Source organism: Heterocephalus glaber, unplaced genomic scaffold (genome assembly GCF_053883595.1).
Source record: "Heterocephalus glaber isolate CG9 unplaced genomic scaffold, H.glaber_assembly_v1.0 deba00001472, whole genome shotgun sequence".
NCBI lineage: Eukaryota > Metazoa > Chordata > Mammalia > Rodentia > Bathyergidae > Heterocephalus > Heterocephalus glaber.
Window position 1 is genome coordinate 30,303,540 of NW_028258315.1, and position 13,962 is coordinate 30,317,501.

The following is a 13,962-nucleotide window of genomic DNA, read 5'->3' on the forward strand; positions in this document are numbered from 1 at the left end:
TCACCTGGACTCGTGATGTTGAGCAGCCTGCAGGAGTAAGGGTCCTCCCTGTCTTCCACGGGCACTTCACAGCCATGAGCACCTATTATGAACTTCACAAGCACACTGAGAGATGTGTTGGCATTAACATCAGTTACTTATCATCACCTTTCACGTGCATGTTTCCTCAGGCTCATTTTAGAGCTTTTACTTTAAGACATAAGTATTTATGAGGATTAATCTCTATCTTCATTATTCTAGTCTAGCAAAAAGGGGGAACATCAAATTGTTAACTGCCCAGTAACTTGTGTATGAGCTCTCTCCTGTAATACTGTATTAAAGCAAGTGTGAAGGTTTGGTCTGGCTACCAGTGACTGCTCATGCTATCTAAAAATGTACTGCAACTTCTCAAAAACTATCCCTATCTTAGCTGGGTGTGGTGGCGTATGCCTGCGATCCTAGCACTCAGGAGGCTGAGGCAGGAGGATCACTGAGAGTTCAAGGCCAACCTGGGCTACATAATGAGTTCAAGGCCAGCCTAGGTAGGTTGCATAGTAAGTTTAAGGACAGCGTAGACTACATAGCAAAACCCTGTCTCAAAAAAAACCGAAAACCAAAAAACAAAACAAAACCAAACCAAAAAATTATCCGTATCTCCAACTTTCCTTTTTTGTTTCTTTCTTTTTGTGGTACTGGGGATTGAACTTGGGACCTTTCCACTGAGCCACATCACCTTTCCCCCTTGGAGAGATAGCCTTGCTAAATTGCCGGGGCTGGGCTCATATTTGTGATCCTCCTGCCTCAGGCTTCCAGAGTGCTGGGATTACTGTCTTGTGCCACCATGCCTGGCTTTTCTGTTTTTTGGTTTTCTATGTTAGCAGGTCTTCCTTCTGCTCAAGATTAGTCTTTCTATGCAAGATGAGGTCCCCACCACTCCTAGACCTTGTCTTACTGGTTACCCTGTAACTCCAACCTTCCACATTGTAAAAACAATGTATATGAGCCAGGGTCTGCCCTTGAATCTCTTCTCCATCTGCCCACTCTTTTCACTTCCTTTTCTTGAACAATATTATTTATTATCAAGGACTCAACTAGCCTAGGAATGATTTTTGGGCAACTAGCTCTAGTTTAGACCTAACCGCTGAGTAAAAGATCCATAAATTCATTGGATATCTTCACCTAGATGACCCACAGGCAGTTGTGTTCTGAAGCCTGCTAGTCCTGCCTTGTGAGAGCAACTGTCATATTTTCAGGAATTTTGAGAGATGGTTATTCAGCAGATTTTATAGGTACTTACAATTAAGTATATTATGAACAAAAGGAATAAACTCATCATTTTCTGATTTTACATTTTACCATTATCAGTCTCTTGAGATTATCTTTATATGCATGATGAATATTATATATGGTGTATTATGCACATCTTTCCCCAATTCTGAATTTAGTAACATCACATTAGTTTCTTGAAATTTAGACCACTATTTAGACCACTGAAACTGTCAAACAATAAAAGTAAGCGTTTGATATAGTTTTCTTCATTGTGCAGACTCAAAAGTGCATGCAAGGGCTGGGGATTTATTTAGCTCAGTGGTTCTGCCACATGCCTCGCAAGCACAAGGTCCTGAGTTTGATCGCCAGTACCAAAAAAAAGAATAGAAAGAGCATGCAAAAATGTTAATAATGCAAATTAAACATAGTGTACTCTATCTGGAGCTACTATATTGTGAGTAGTACAAAAAAGGGAGAAAATACTCTTCCAATGTTCAAAGATTATTATGATTCAGCAAAGAAGTCACTGGTTTCATGGACCAAAAGTAAAATTCTGACATATCTTAGTTGTCACTATAGTTTTACTCTTTAACTTAAAGTAAATATTTGTGTCAGAACTACACTGCTTTGTCAATTGCAACCATGAATTGGTAACAGAGTCTGGCAAACAAAAGCATTCTATGAGAATCAGTTTGCTTCACAGAATTTACTAATAAAGAGTACTATTTATATCATTATCTGTCAATCATGTGCTACGCATCTTTTATATCAGCACAATTTATAATACACATATGTGTACACATGAGCATACTCTGTTCCAGAGAACCAACCAGTAAGCATGTTCTGGTATACTGCTATCTGTAGGGCCCTCAAACTCGACATGTACACAGTTGAGCTCCTTTCCCGTGAGAGCTGCTCTTTTCATCTAGTACTCTGTGACTGGATGGAGGGCCACTATTCTCCAAGTCACAAACCTAGCAGTCACTCTAATGCCTCTTGTTCTTTCCATCCTTACCTGAACAGGTCTCATCTTCCACTTAACCCTCCACAAAGCTCACCTCTCCCAGTCACAGGCCTGCCCTCTTTTCTCATTCTTTTTTTTTTTTTTTTTGGTACCAGGGATTGGACTCGGGTCCTTGTGCTTGCACAGCAGGCAGCAAAAGCACTGAGCTAAATCCCCAGCTTTCATTCTTTCTTAACAGGGTCTCACTATGTAGCCTAGGCTGGCCTTGAGCTCAAGATCCTCCTGCCTCAGCCTCCCAGATGCTGGAATTACAAGTGTGTATCATCACACCTGGCTCTCCTTCTCTCTTTACATAACCTTTCTCTCTGTGTCTCCTTTCTTCCCTGGCTTTCTAATACTCACCCTCAATACCCCTCTCCCCTGAAAAAATCCCTGTGTTCTAGTTACATAGGATTGTTTGGAGTTTTCCAAATATTCTAGGATATTTTATATTTATTTATTTCATAGGACCTGTAACATTTTACAACACTTATATCTATTTTCTTTCACTAAACTTCAAGCTACTCTAAAAATTCAGGCTTAGCTATATCTGTGTTTCACCACACACAACACACTACTTGCTTACAAAGACACTTAATACCTTACATAAGACACTTAATACATAGACAACTAGCATTTGGAATAAAATTATTACTCTTGTTCTTACCCAAAAGGCCGAGAAGGAATGGGAATAAAAGTATTAAATCCACATAATTACTCTGCCCCAGGAAGTTGTTTTTAGCTAATAACTATTTCTATATAGATGCGCTATCATTCTCACAAAACAAACCACAAAGCTTACAAAAGCAAATGAACTATAGGTGAACCTCTAAAGGTAAAACTTATTTATTACATTTAGTTCTGAGTCATTCATTCTACAGGTGTTGAGTGCCTTTCACTAGGCCAGTGGTGGCAAACCTATGACACCATACTATTTGTTTTTCTTTTAAGACAAAAGATGTTAATGTATGAGGTTTTGTTTTGTTTTTCCCTAAACTAAAATCTCAGTTTTAGGTTTAACTGAAGTGCCGGCACTTTGTGATAAACTGTTTTGAGTTGCAGTCTGGGCCCTTGTTTCCAAAAGGTTCACCATCACTGTGGACCTAAGTCAAGTTAGGTTCTAAGTACTGGGAATATAACAATAAAAAACAGACGAAACGTACATTCTAGAGGGGAAAGATTAAATCATTTATAAATATACAACTAAATACAATGAACCTGCCAATTGGTGATAAGTGTAATGACAAAGCAAAGTGAGGGAAGACAATGAAATAGATGGGGTGCTACTTAATATGAGCTGTCTGCTAGGGTAATCTGAGCAGAGGCTGAAGGAAGTGAGCTGTGAGGGCAGTTAAGTGTATTAAGCCAGAGTGAAGTGGCCAGCATACAGGAAACAGACACAGAGAAGGTCAAAGACAACAAGAGACTTGGGATTCCATTCTAAGCAAGAAAGGTAGTCGGTGAAGGGTTACGAATACAGGGTTAACAAACTTAAGCTTTTTTTTTTTGGTACCGGGGATCAAACTCGGGACTTTGCGCTTGCAAGGCAGGTGCCACAAACTTAAGCTTTTAAAGGATCATTCTGAGCTGGCCACACACTTGCGATTCCAGTACTTTGGGAAGCTAAGGCAGGAACATCACAAGTTTGAGCCCAGGCCGGGCAGCTCAGCAACTTAGTGAGACCAAAAAAAGGACTGGGTGGCACACGTCTATAACCCTAGCACTAGGGAGGCTGAGGCTGAGGCCAGTCTAAACTACACAGTGAGACCCTGACTCAAAAAAATGAAAACACACACACAAAAATCACTCTGGCTGCTGAATGAAGAATTAAATGTAGAGGATTGGGGTCAAAGGTAGAAACAGGAGATTCATGTAAGGGGCTTCTGCAATAATCCAAGTTAGAGATGGTGGTGGCTTAGGTGAGGATGGCAGTGGTAAGACACGTGCTAAGAGGAGTCCAATTCCAAACATAATCTAAAGGCAGCACCCAGAAGATATGCTGTTGGGGTAGACATAGCATGTGAAAGGAAGAAGATCCAGGATAACACCAAGATTTTGGTCTAAGCACCTGGCAGAGAGGAATTCTTACTTTCCAAGATGGGAAAAAGTATAGGTTCTGGAGGTAGTGATGATTCTGAGGCCTTTCATTTATTTGCTGGGCAAAAGGTTCTATTATCATTGTGATTGTGCCCTAAAGAAACCTGTCTTGAAAAGGAATGAACACCCTTATAAGTAAGAGAGGAAAGCTATAAATGTTCACTGCTGGTGACAAGAAAATTCACAACCGCAATTCACTTGTATAGCTACTCAGTCACAAAAGTGCTGGTTTAACACAGTCCTGAGAGGGCTTCTCGGTCCATCACCCACCTGTCTGCACATAGCTGGAAGTCCAGCTTCCATGCTTCTTTACCCCCAGGCCCCAGCTACAAAACCTTGAGGCCGGTCCCACTGAGAATACACTAAGGCCCGGGGCTCCTCACCATACCGAGCCACCTGCTACCAGCATAAGGGATGCTACAAAAGCTCAGTTCTGGGAGGGTGGTCAGGAAAGAGCCAGGCACACTGCCCACACCTCAGACCACATAACTGAAAATGCTACAACACAGAAGTCACTTAAGCTTAGCTGTGAAAAGTCACTGAACAGTATTCTGGAATGCAACTGGTATAGTAAATCAAAGCAAAACAGAAACCACCCTCAGCATCTATATAACTATAAGGTATACTAACCAATGAATACTTTCCTCCAAGTAGCTTTTGGCTTAAAATCTTGGCTAAATTTACTTTTGGGCTCCAATTATATACAAGAAAAGCAAAATTAAACAGCCATTTCTCCCAGGAAAAGAGGTCATGTATCTGAATTAAGATCTCTGACTCTTCTAAATAACGTTTTTCAGAACTTTCAAACTAGGCAAGGGAATAATTCAGAAAACCTACCGATGACTTAATGCTGGATGTTCTGTCAAATGCTTCAGCCAGGTGTTTCTTATCACATTTCGAAGTTTATGATTATTTCGAGCTGACAACACACCAACCACCACATCATAGTGGTGAGATTTCCACTGAGGAAGTAAGGTAGATTGATCTATAAAAAAAAGAATAATAAACCAGAAATAAGTCATGTCTCAATTACTATAAGTTTAATATGTAACACAAAAAGTATTACAAATAACATGTTTATGTTTGTAGAAAACACAAACAGAAAGAAGACAGCTTTTAAAAAAAACATCACTCATAAACCCATCATCCAGAGATAAACACTAGTAACATTTTGGTATAGTGCCTCTGCCCTCCCTAGTGGGTACTGAACCCAGAAATGCTCTACCACTGAACAACATTCCCAGCCTTTTTTGAGTCAGTCTAAGTTGTCCAGGCTGGCTTCAAACTTCAGATTCTCCTGCTTCAGCTTTCTGAATAGGAGAGATTACAGACATGTACCCTGCACAAGGCTTGGTATAGTCTTGTCTTCCAAGGGGCTGGGGATTTAGCTCAGTGGCGCCGAGCCCACCTCATACGTGCAAGGTCCTGAGTTCAATCCCTGGTACTGGGAAAAAAGTTTAAAAATAAAATAAATAAAAGAAAAGAAAACAGGATCAAGTCTTATCTTCCACGTATATGTATTCATGCTCAGATATATAAATTTTTCAAAACAAGATGTTTATGAGAATTGGTTTTGAAAGGCAATGTCGAATAAATGATAACAGGCAGCATAAATCAAGCTACAGTTTGAACCTGGCTCTGTCATATACAGAGCCACCTTGGTTCATGAACTTAATTCTTTCCACGATTCTGGAAATGCTTGCAATCTGGTTGTAACCAGAATCATGGAAAAAATTGTGGAAAGAATTAAGTTCATGAACCAAGGCACCACTGTATTAGCTACAAGTTATTTAACTTCTTGGGTCTCAGTATCCTTAACTACTTCCCATAATCAGATATGTGCATAATACTTCCCATAAAGCTGTTGGAAAACCTAAATAAGATAATGTGTTTAAAGGCCTCACTTGGGTACAGGGCACATAGTAGGCCTTCAAAAGCAATAACAAAAGAAAATTATGCTTTGAGAGATGAAGTCCTATATTAAATGTTATTAAGTTTGGGAAGATGAAGTTAAAGGACTTCCATGCCAGAAAGAATCAGAACCCTTATTTATGTCAATAATTCTACTGCCAGCAAAGTTTTATTATATGCTAAATATTCTTAAACATTTTTAGTTTAAAAAAATCATATAACAAGTCATGTAAATGGCTGTTTTTTTTTTTTTTCTGTCATAAGGTCTATCTGTATTTCTAAAATTTGCCCTTAGAAAGACAATGGAAGAAACAGATATGTCATCCTTGCTTTTCATCACTAGTTTTAAAGCTTGAGAGCCTACATACAAGCTTATATATAGCTCTGATGAGGGATCCATTTCATCTTTATTCAGTGGTGGGAACTGATCCAAAATGTTTCCAAAAATAAATTATTGAAAGCCAAGAATCTTTACTACATTAAGTGCATTTTTTTTAAGCACCAAGGATTGAACCCAGGGCCTCACACATGCTAAGCAAGTGTCTACTGAGTTCCATCCCCAGCCCTTAATGCAACATTTTTATATGCCAAAGGATCCAGGTACTGCATTCAGGCTAAAACAAAAACACGCTGATACTTTATCAAAGAACCAATTAACACAAAATCAAAACGGTAAATCCTTTTACTAGGACAATTTTAAGGATATTATAACAATTATAAGAATGCAGTAATTGTGTAGAAACCTTACTTTTCACATTAAGATACATGGGCCATATAAAATAGATATATTTATTTTAAAATCTTTTTGGGGAGGGGGACAGAACTGGGACTGGAACCCAGGACCTTTGTTCTGAGCTGCATCCCCAGCCCTTTTTTGAGACAAGGTCTCCATAACTCATTAAGTTGCTAAGGCTAGGCTTGAATTTGAGATCCTTCTGTCTCAGCCTTCCAGAACTCTGGAATTATAGGGATGTGCCAACACACCTGGGTAAGTATTTCAATCTTAAGTGGAACAGAGGTACTTGTTATTTTGCTGTACCATGAATCTTGCATTAAAATAAATTCTATAAATACAGAATTTATGTTTAACATAAATCCAAATTTTCATGGATTAAACTTGTTTGTCAATAGATTATGTTCCTGGAACATGTGAAATGTGGTAAGGATTACATATAGAATAACAACTAATTAATGTCCACAACCCTATCAGGTAGGTACTTAGTTGATCACATGAGGAAAAGACAGAGAAATCAGCAACTTGATCTAAGTCAAATAACTAGTAAATAGCTTGGCTAAAATTTAATCTGAAGCAATCTAACTCCATTCTTTATTACTATTCTATTCTGCAGCTATACATAACTTAGTGCAGTTTTGCTGAGTTTAAATTTTGATCTTTTTATCTATAACACTAATTTGATTAGGCAATTAGTGATAATCAGATTACTGAAGACACTGGTTAGCACATTAATTTGTTTTTAAATTCATGGCCCAGACACATTTTTTCTCAGGTATCTAACATCTAAAAATGTACCTAGTGCTGGAACTAACTCTAAATGCATGAATCTGGAGGATAACCAAAATGCTGATGTAAAACTGACAATGGTATATCCACCTCATTCCCCTTCAAAGAGAAACAGTAAATACATTCTAGTAACAGGAGGCAGGCAAAGCAGTCACTAGCCAGTTATGACACTGATTTCCAAGCCAGCATGCCACATTTCTTCATTAAGAAGTTATTCGAATCCCATGTGCCTCAGTTTCTTAACCAAAGAACATATACAGAAGTCTTTAGATGCTCTATTTTACTTGTTTCAAAATGTCTTCTCAAAAGATTAAAAGCTGTGAAAGGGCAAAAATCTCACTTAACCTAAATGCTTCATTTATCTGATATCATCAGAAAACAAGGTTGCTATACAAAAGCAAATTTTCAAAATAATTGAAGTATCTCTTTGAATGCCAAACAGGTACTACCTTATTTTTGATGGCTAATCAGTCTTTTACAAAGAGATTACATGGGATGTAATTCAACCTTTTGATGACTCAAAATCTCTATGAAAAATTTCTCCACTGTATCCCTCCTTCAGGATTAATTCTAGCTGCTGCTTCAGTCTGGACTGTTAATCTTTCACCTGGACCAACACAAGGATACCTTAACTGGTTTCTTCCTCACTTTTCCACATTACTGCCAAACAAGACTTTTCTAAAAATAAGAAAATACATTCAACAGTAACCATGTGGCACTGGAAAATCTTATGGATTATGGATGTAAACTACTTTTTTATCTTATTCCACCTCTCTGCCACTGTCCATCCTGTTTCTTCAATCCCTGTCTAAACCGCTTCCGTTCAACTGCTTGGCTTTACATGCATTTCTTTTTCCTGCAGAGAAGTACAGGGCCTACTTTGGCCTTTTAGAGAAAAATCTACGTTTAGATACAGTGAAGTCAGACTTCAGAAAAACAGGTCTTTCTTGCCCCACACATCATTAATGCAAACCAGTCCAATAGACTCCTGAGTATGTGTTACAAAGTGTAAAACCAAGGGGGACGCTTTATAAATGTGTTACAATGCTGCCTAAGTTCCTAGCCCCCTTAACCAATTTGGCTGCACACCCTTAACATCCTGTTACATGCTACAACTTCAGGGTAGCTAGTTTGATTTTGGTGTCTGGATATGGGGTGGGGTGGGGGCTACAAAGTGAACATAAGACAAAAGGACATAAGAGACAGTTCACAAATGGTAGCAAATCATCAGCAGTCTATGAAAAATATTTTCAACTTAACTAGTTTTCCTTTTTTGAATTACAACAGTAAGACACCAGTTATCTCTTACACTGAAATGGACAGATGTCTTCTTAAATAAGAATCAAATAATGGGTATCTGAAGGAGACGCTGACCATGATTTTAAGAAAATGATTACTTGCTCCATCACCAGCAATGGTAGGGCACACTGGAAATATACAGCCAAAACCTTATAATGGTAGAACATTTGTCCAGCAATTCTGTGTCTAAAAACTTATTCTAAAGAAATAGTCATTGACACACTCAAAAATCTCTGTTCATCACAGCATCGATTACCAATAGTGAAAGACTGCAAGCCATATAAATGAATAGAGGAGGAACTGGCTAAACAGACTATGTGGTATCTGTGAGTAGCAGGCAGACAATAAAATTATGTTGCCAACATATCATTAAAAATTATTTTTCATCATATTAGGATATGCAAGCTATAAGAAGTAGGTACATATTTGTATGGTTCCATTTAAAGTACAAAAGCAATCAAAGCTCTGCAGTTACAGATTAGGATAGTGGTTACCATTTGGCAGGGGTGGGACAGAACAGGAAGGAAGTTTCTGGGGTGTTAGTAGTTTTCTTTTTAAAAGTGAGCACTATTTAGTTTTTTGTTGTTTTTTTTTTGGTACCAGGGATAGAACTTGGGACCTTGTGCTTGCGAGGCAGGTGGCGGCACCACTGAGCTTTAGTTTGGGGGAGGGGGGGGGTAATTCAGTTTGTGAAAATACATCAAGCTGAACAGTTACATGCATGAAAAAAATGAGTATTATACACCAATAACGTCTTTTAAATATAATAATTTTCCCTAAATAGGTATCATCTGGACAGGCTTTCAAAGATAGTCTGGAAGAACAATTTTAGTCTCAATTCATTCAAATTGCCAAGCATCTCCTATGTTCACTGTGCTAGACTGCAGAGAACAGCAAGGAAGATCTTCATAAGGTCAGGAATAACTCACAACCCTAGCAAGCTCCACAGGGCAATGAACATTTCTTTTCTTTAATATGTAATATATCCTGTGAGTCTGGCAACCTGCTAGGCTCTGCACTGAGAGAAGACATCCTAAAGTACATTAAAGCTAAGGTGACTGTTCAAAATAACCCCAAGGAGTCTTAAAAAAAAAAAATCAGACAAAATTTCACTCATCTGCATGCTCTTGAATGACGTCAATTAGAAATAGGCAGAAATTTTCAAAATGAGAAAAACGCATAGGTCTATCAAAGATCTAATGTAAAGGACAGTCACCATTACACCACTATGTGTGCCCTTGCCAACTCCAGATACCTCCCAAAACACAATGGCACAGCCATCAGCCACCACCCTACTACCACTTCTCTGTAAAATTCATGGCGTGCTTACTACAAATTAAGCACTATTCTAAGTGTTTTATTGAATCTTAACTGTACAGAATCGTTTAATAAGCAAGGAAACTGAAGCACAGAGATACAATTAGCACACAGGGATAATTTTGGAAGAACCAGCTCCAGGCAAAATTGCAAAGCAAGCTCAATTTGTTTTTGACCTATACACCCTTTGCCTGTCTCCTATTAACAGACCTGAAAGCAGGGACAAGACACCCACTGCAACACCTACCACTCCCAAGTATTTGAGTGCATAAGCTCCTTTCCTTTTTATTTGATTTCTCCCCAAATAATCTACAAAGAAGCGCCTTTTGGAGGGATTACTTTTTAAACAATTAACCATTAAATAATCCCTGCTAAGGTATTACCAAAACCAGTACGTGGAGATTAAAATAGCCTCTAAATTCCCTAGGGCAAATGGTTATCGCCTCTATTTTTCTAATGGTTCCTGCAGGTGGGCTGGATTCCACAGGAGGCAGCTTTGGCCTCACCAGTTGCTCGCCCAGACTGGTTTCAGCTGGCTAAGGCAAACCACCAAATTAGTAAAGCTACCCATCCTGGTAATCAAGTGACTCACTCAATTCCTTGCTCAACTGTCACCTCTACAAAGTGGTCTTCCCTGATCAATCTGTTTAAAATAGCAGCCCATCATTCTTTATCCTCTCACACTGCTTTATTTTTATTCCCCATACTATGACTATCCCATGACATTTGTAATTACTTCCTGACACTGCATGAGGGCAGGTTCATTACAGTGCAGCACTGCTGTAACTCCACACCTACATCAGGAGCTTGCCAGAGAAAGCTCTCAAACGTCTGCTGCACTCACTGCCAGCCAGAGGGCTTTGTTTTTTTTGTTGTTGCTGTTGTTTTTTGGTACCAGGGATCGAACTCAGGTCCTTGAGCTTGTGCAGCAGGCGGTGAAACCACTGAGCTAAATCCCTGGCCCTGTTTGTTTTTTTTTTTTTTTTTTTAACATTCAAGAAGGTAAGTCACCTTTTCAAAAAAAAAAAAAAAAATACTGCTTTAAGAGTAATGATGGAGACAGAACAAAACTAAATTTTAATAATTGTAATCTGGGAAGAATACTTAGCAAAATCTTGGGATTTTCTTTCTGCTTAGGCTCAAAATATTTTAAATATGAGAGCACAATGGGAAAAGAAACCGTGGGAAAGTTCACAATCAAAATGCTTCTATTTTTAGTTTTGAAAGTGCCAAAAGGGGAAAAAAGAAAATGAGTCTGTTAGATTTAATTAAAATATCCTATTTATTATCTGATCAGATGGAGTATCATTCAACGTCAAAGTTAATTTTTATAAGCAGTATTGTTCTTCTCCCCCATGTTTCTTTAATCCAGCCTGTTCTAACTGGAACACTAAAGAGAGAGGAAAAACGTGTTTTAAACTAAGAAATTGCCTGGCAGGTCAACAAGGATTTAAGCTTGAATGCGGGCTTTTTGTGTTTTACTGAACCTTAAAAGACTGTTAAAGTCATAAATATTCTAAGGATGTTCTGCAAGTAGATTTCAGGATTCATATTTTTAAAAAAGCAACCTATAAAACACAATCCCAGCAGATGTTATCAAGCATCATATTTATGGCACTTTGGTCAGCCCTGTTAATAAAAGCATAAAAAAGAAAACTTCAACCATTTAACAGGGTAAATGGACTGTAGTACTGTATTTTCACGAAATCACTTAAATAGTGTTTAATTCTATTCAGGTCACACGAGTAACCTTTACAAAGAGCTGGTGGTTTGCCTAATAAAAGAAGTTGTTACTAAAATAACTCCAATATAATCTCATATGAGATAGTTTTGAGGACTGCTAAATACTTTGTAAGTAAAAGCTCTGAGCCATCTAAGGAACTGCAAATACCCAACTTTTGGATAAAAAAACAGCTGTTTTGGGGAGCGATGTCAAGAAAAAAAAAATCCCAATGCAGTTTTAAAAACATGAGTATTACCTCATTTGAAAAACGGTTTTCTAGGTCTCTTTATATGTCAGCTAAGTACTTAAAAAAGAAGACAAGAAAAACGGGAGCCTAACGGTGGCGGAACCCGTCGACAAAACCCACTGGGAAGCTACAGTGGGCAGACTATTCTATTAGGCGAAAAGAACAAAGATTCCATTCCCACGAGATTATGTTTTAGAGCAAATAGGAATTTCCACATCTACTTCATTAGCAGGCTACGTGATCAAAACTCTCAGGAACTCCACTCACAGCTGTGCCCTATTTCACGTCCAGATTTACTTACTCAGCTTACACCACAACCAACACAAAATACAGGGTACGCTCTCAGTAAAGTTACTCCTTAAAGGCAAACTCGGCACCTTTGTCGCAGAAGCACCAACACTACCCTGGGCAAGGAGACTTCCAAGATCCACAACTTGGAGCAGCGGCCCGCACAGCTCCGCGGCTGCAGAACTGTCCCGGGGGACAGACGCGCCCCCGAGCTTGCCCGACGTGGGATGAAAAGAGCCGTTTGTTCTGCTGCTGCGGGACTGCCGTGCCCGCCCAGTATCCCGCGGGGCTCTCCAGGTCGGGACCCGCCTCTCGTCCCACCTCCGCCCGGACCTCACCTGCCGGGCCGGCCCCAGAGGAGCGGGCGGGCGGCGGGGAGCGCAGCCGCAGCCAGAGGTGCAGCGCGGCCCCAAGCACACACGGGCACAGCAGGACCAGCCAGTTTCGCATTGGCCGCCCTGCCGGTTCCACCTCGCGCCCCCGCGGCGCGCCGGGCTCGCCCGCGTCCTGGCCGAGACCGAGGGGGCTCGCTAGAGCCGATCCCGACGGGCGTCACCGGCGCCCGCGCGATCACTCCGGCGCCCCCGCCCTGCGCCCAGCGGCGTCCGGCCCGCTCCACTCCAGTCCGCGCCTCAGGTTCCTCCGACCGCGGGCGGCGGCGGCTTAGCGGCCGAGGCCCCGCCTCCCGCGCGTGTCCTGCCCGCTGCTCCGCCCATCTTTTCCTCCCCGCCTCTCGCTCCTCCCCGCAGCTCGTGTCCCCGCCGGTGCCCGCCGACCGGCGGGAGCTGGAGTCCCGCGCTGGGCCCAGGCAGGGGGCGCGCCCGGGATCCCGAGTCACAAAAACCACAACTCCCAGAAGTCCACGCGCGCCCCGTCACGCAGCAGAGGCGGAGCGCGAGGCGCTGACGGAGCATGCGCCCGCCTCCGCCCGCCACTGCCCCCGGCGGTTGAGAGAGGCATTGCACACAGGGAGCTTGCGCACGCATCCGAGCACCACTGCCCCCGAGGCCAAGGCTAGACGGTGCATGCGCACTCCTCCGCGCACCCTGTACCCTGGCGGTAGAGAAAGGCTCTGCGGCGCGTGGAGGGGAAGTGGCCCTGAGGCTAGGTGATGGACACCAGGGGGGCTCCCCTTCAAAGCGACGCAGAGCTCGTGCGTGCCCAACATCGCTTTCTCCCCGCTGACGCCGGCTTGGCGCGGGGTGGGCGGGTGCTGTGCCCGGTTAGGTTCTCCAGGGACGCGGAAGACGGCTGCGCGGGTACCGCGTGGAGAGCGAGTGTCTGGGGCTTGGACTGCCGCGCAGTGG

At 41.4% G+C, this 13,962-nt stretch overlaps 1 protein-coding gene across 4 annotated transcripts in view; it reads right to left on the reverse strand.

The window, feature by feature from the left end:
* The window catches only part of B3galnt2 (beta-1,3-N-acetylgalactosaminyltransferase 2), a 75,584-nt gene extending 62,241 nt beyond the window's left edge, over positions 1-13,343 (reverse strand). For all 4 annotated transcript variants that reach the window (XM_021266386.2, XM_021266387.2, XM_021266389.2 and 1 more), the window contains exons 1-3: positions 12,994-13,343; positions 5,186-5,333; positions 5-105 (exon numbers count right to left, since the gene is read on the reverse strand). In XM_021266386.2, the coding sequence (XP_021122045.1) occupies positions 5-105; positions 5,186-5,333; positions 12,994-13,105 (361 nt within the window). In that variant the 5' untranslated portion in view covers positions 13,106-13,343. The remainder of the gene's footprint in view (positions 1-4; positions 106-5,185; positions 5,334-12,993) is intronic.
* Between the last annotated feature and the right edge of the window lie 619 nt (positions 13,344-13,962).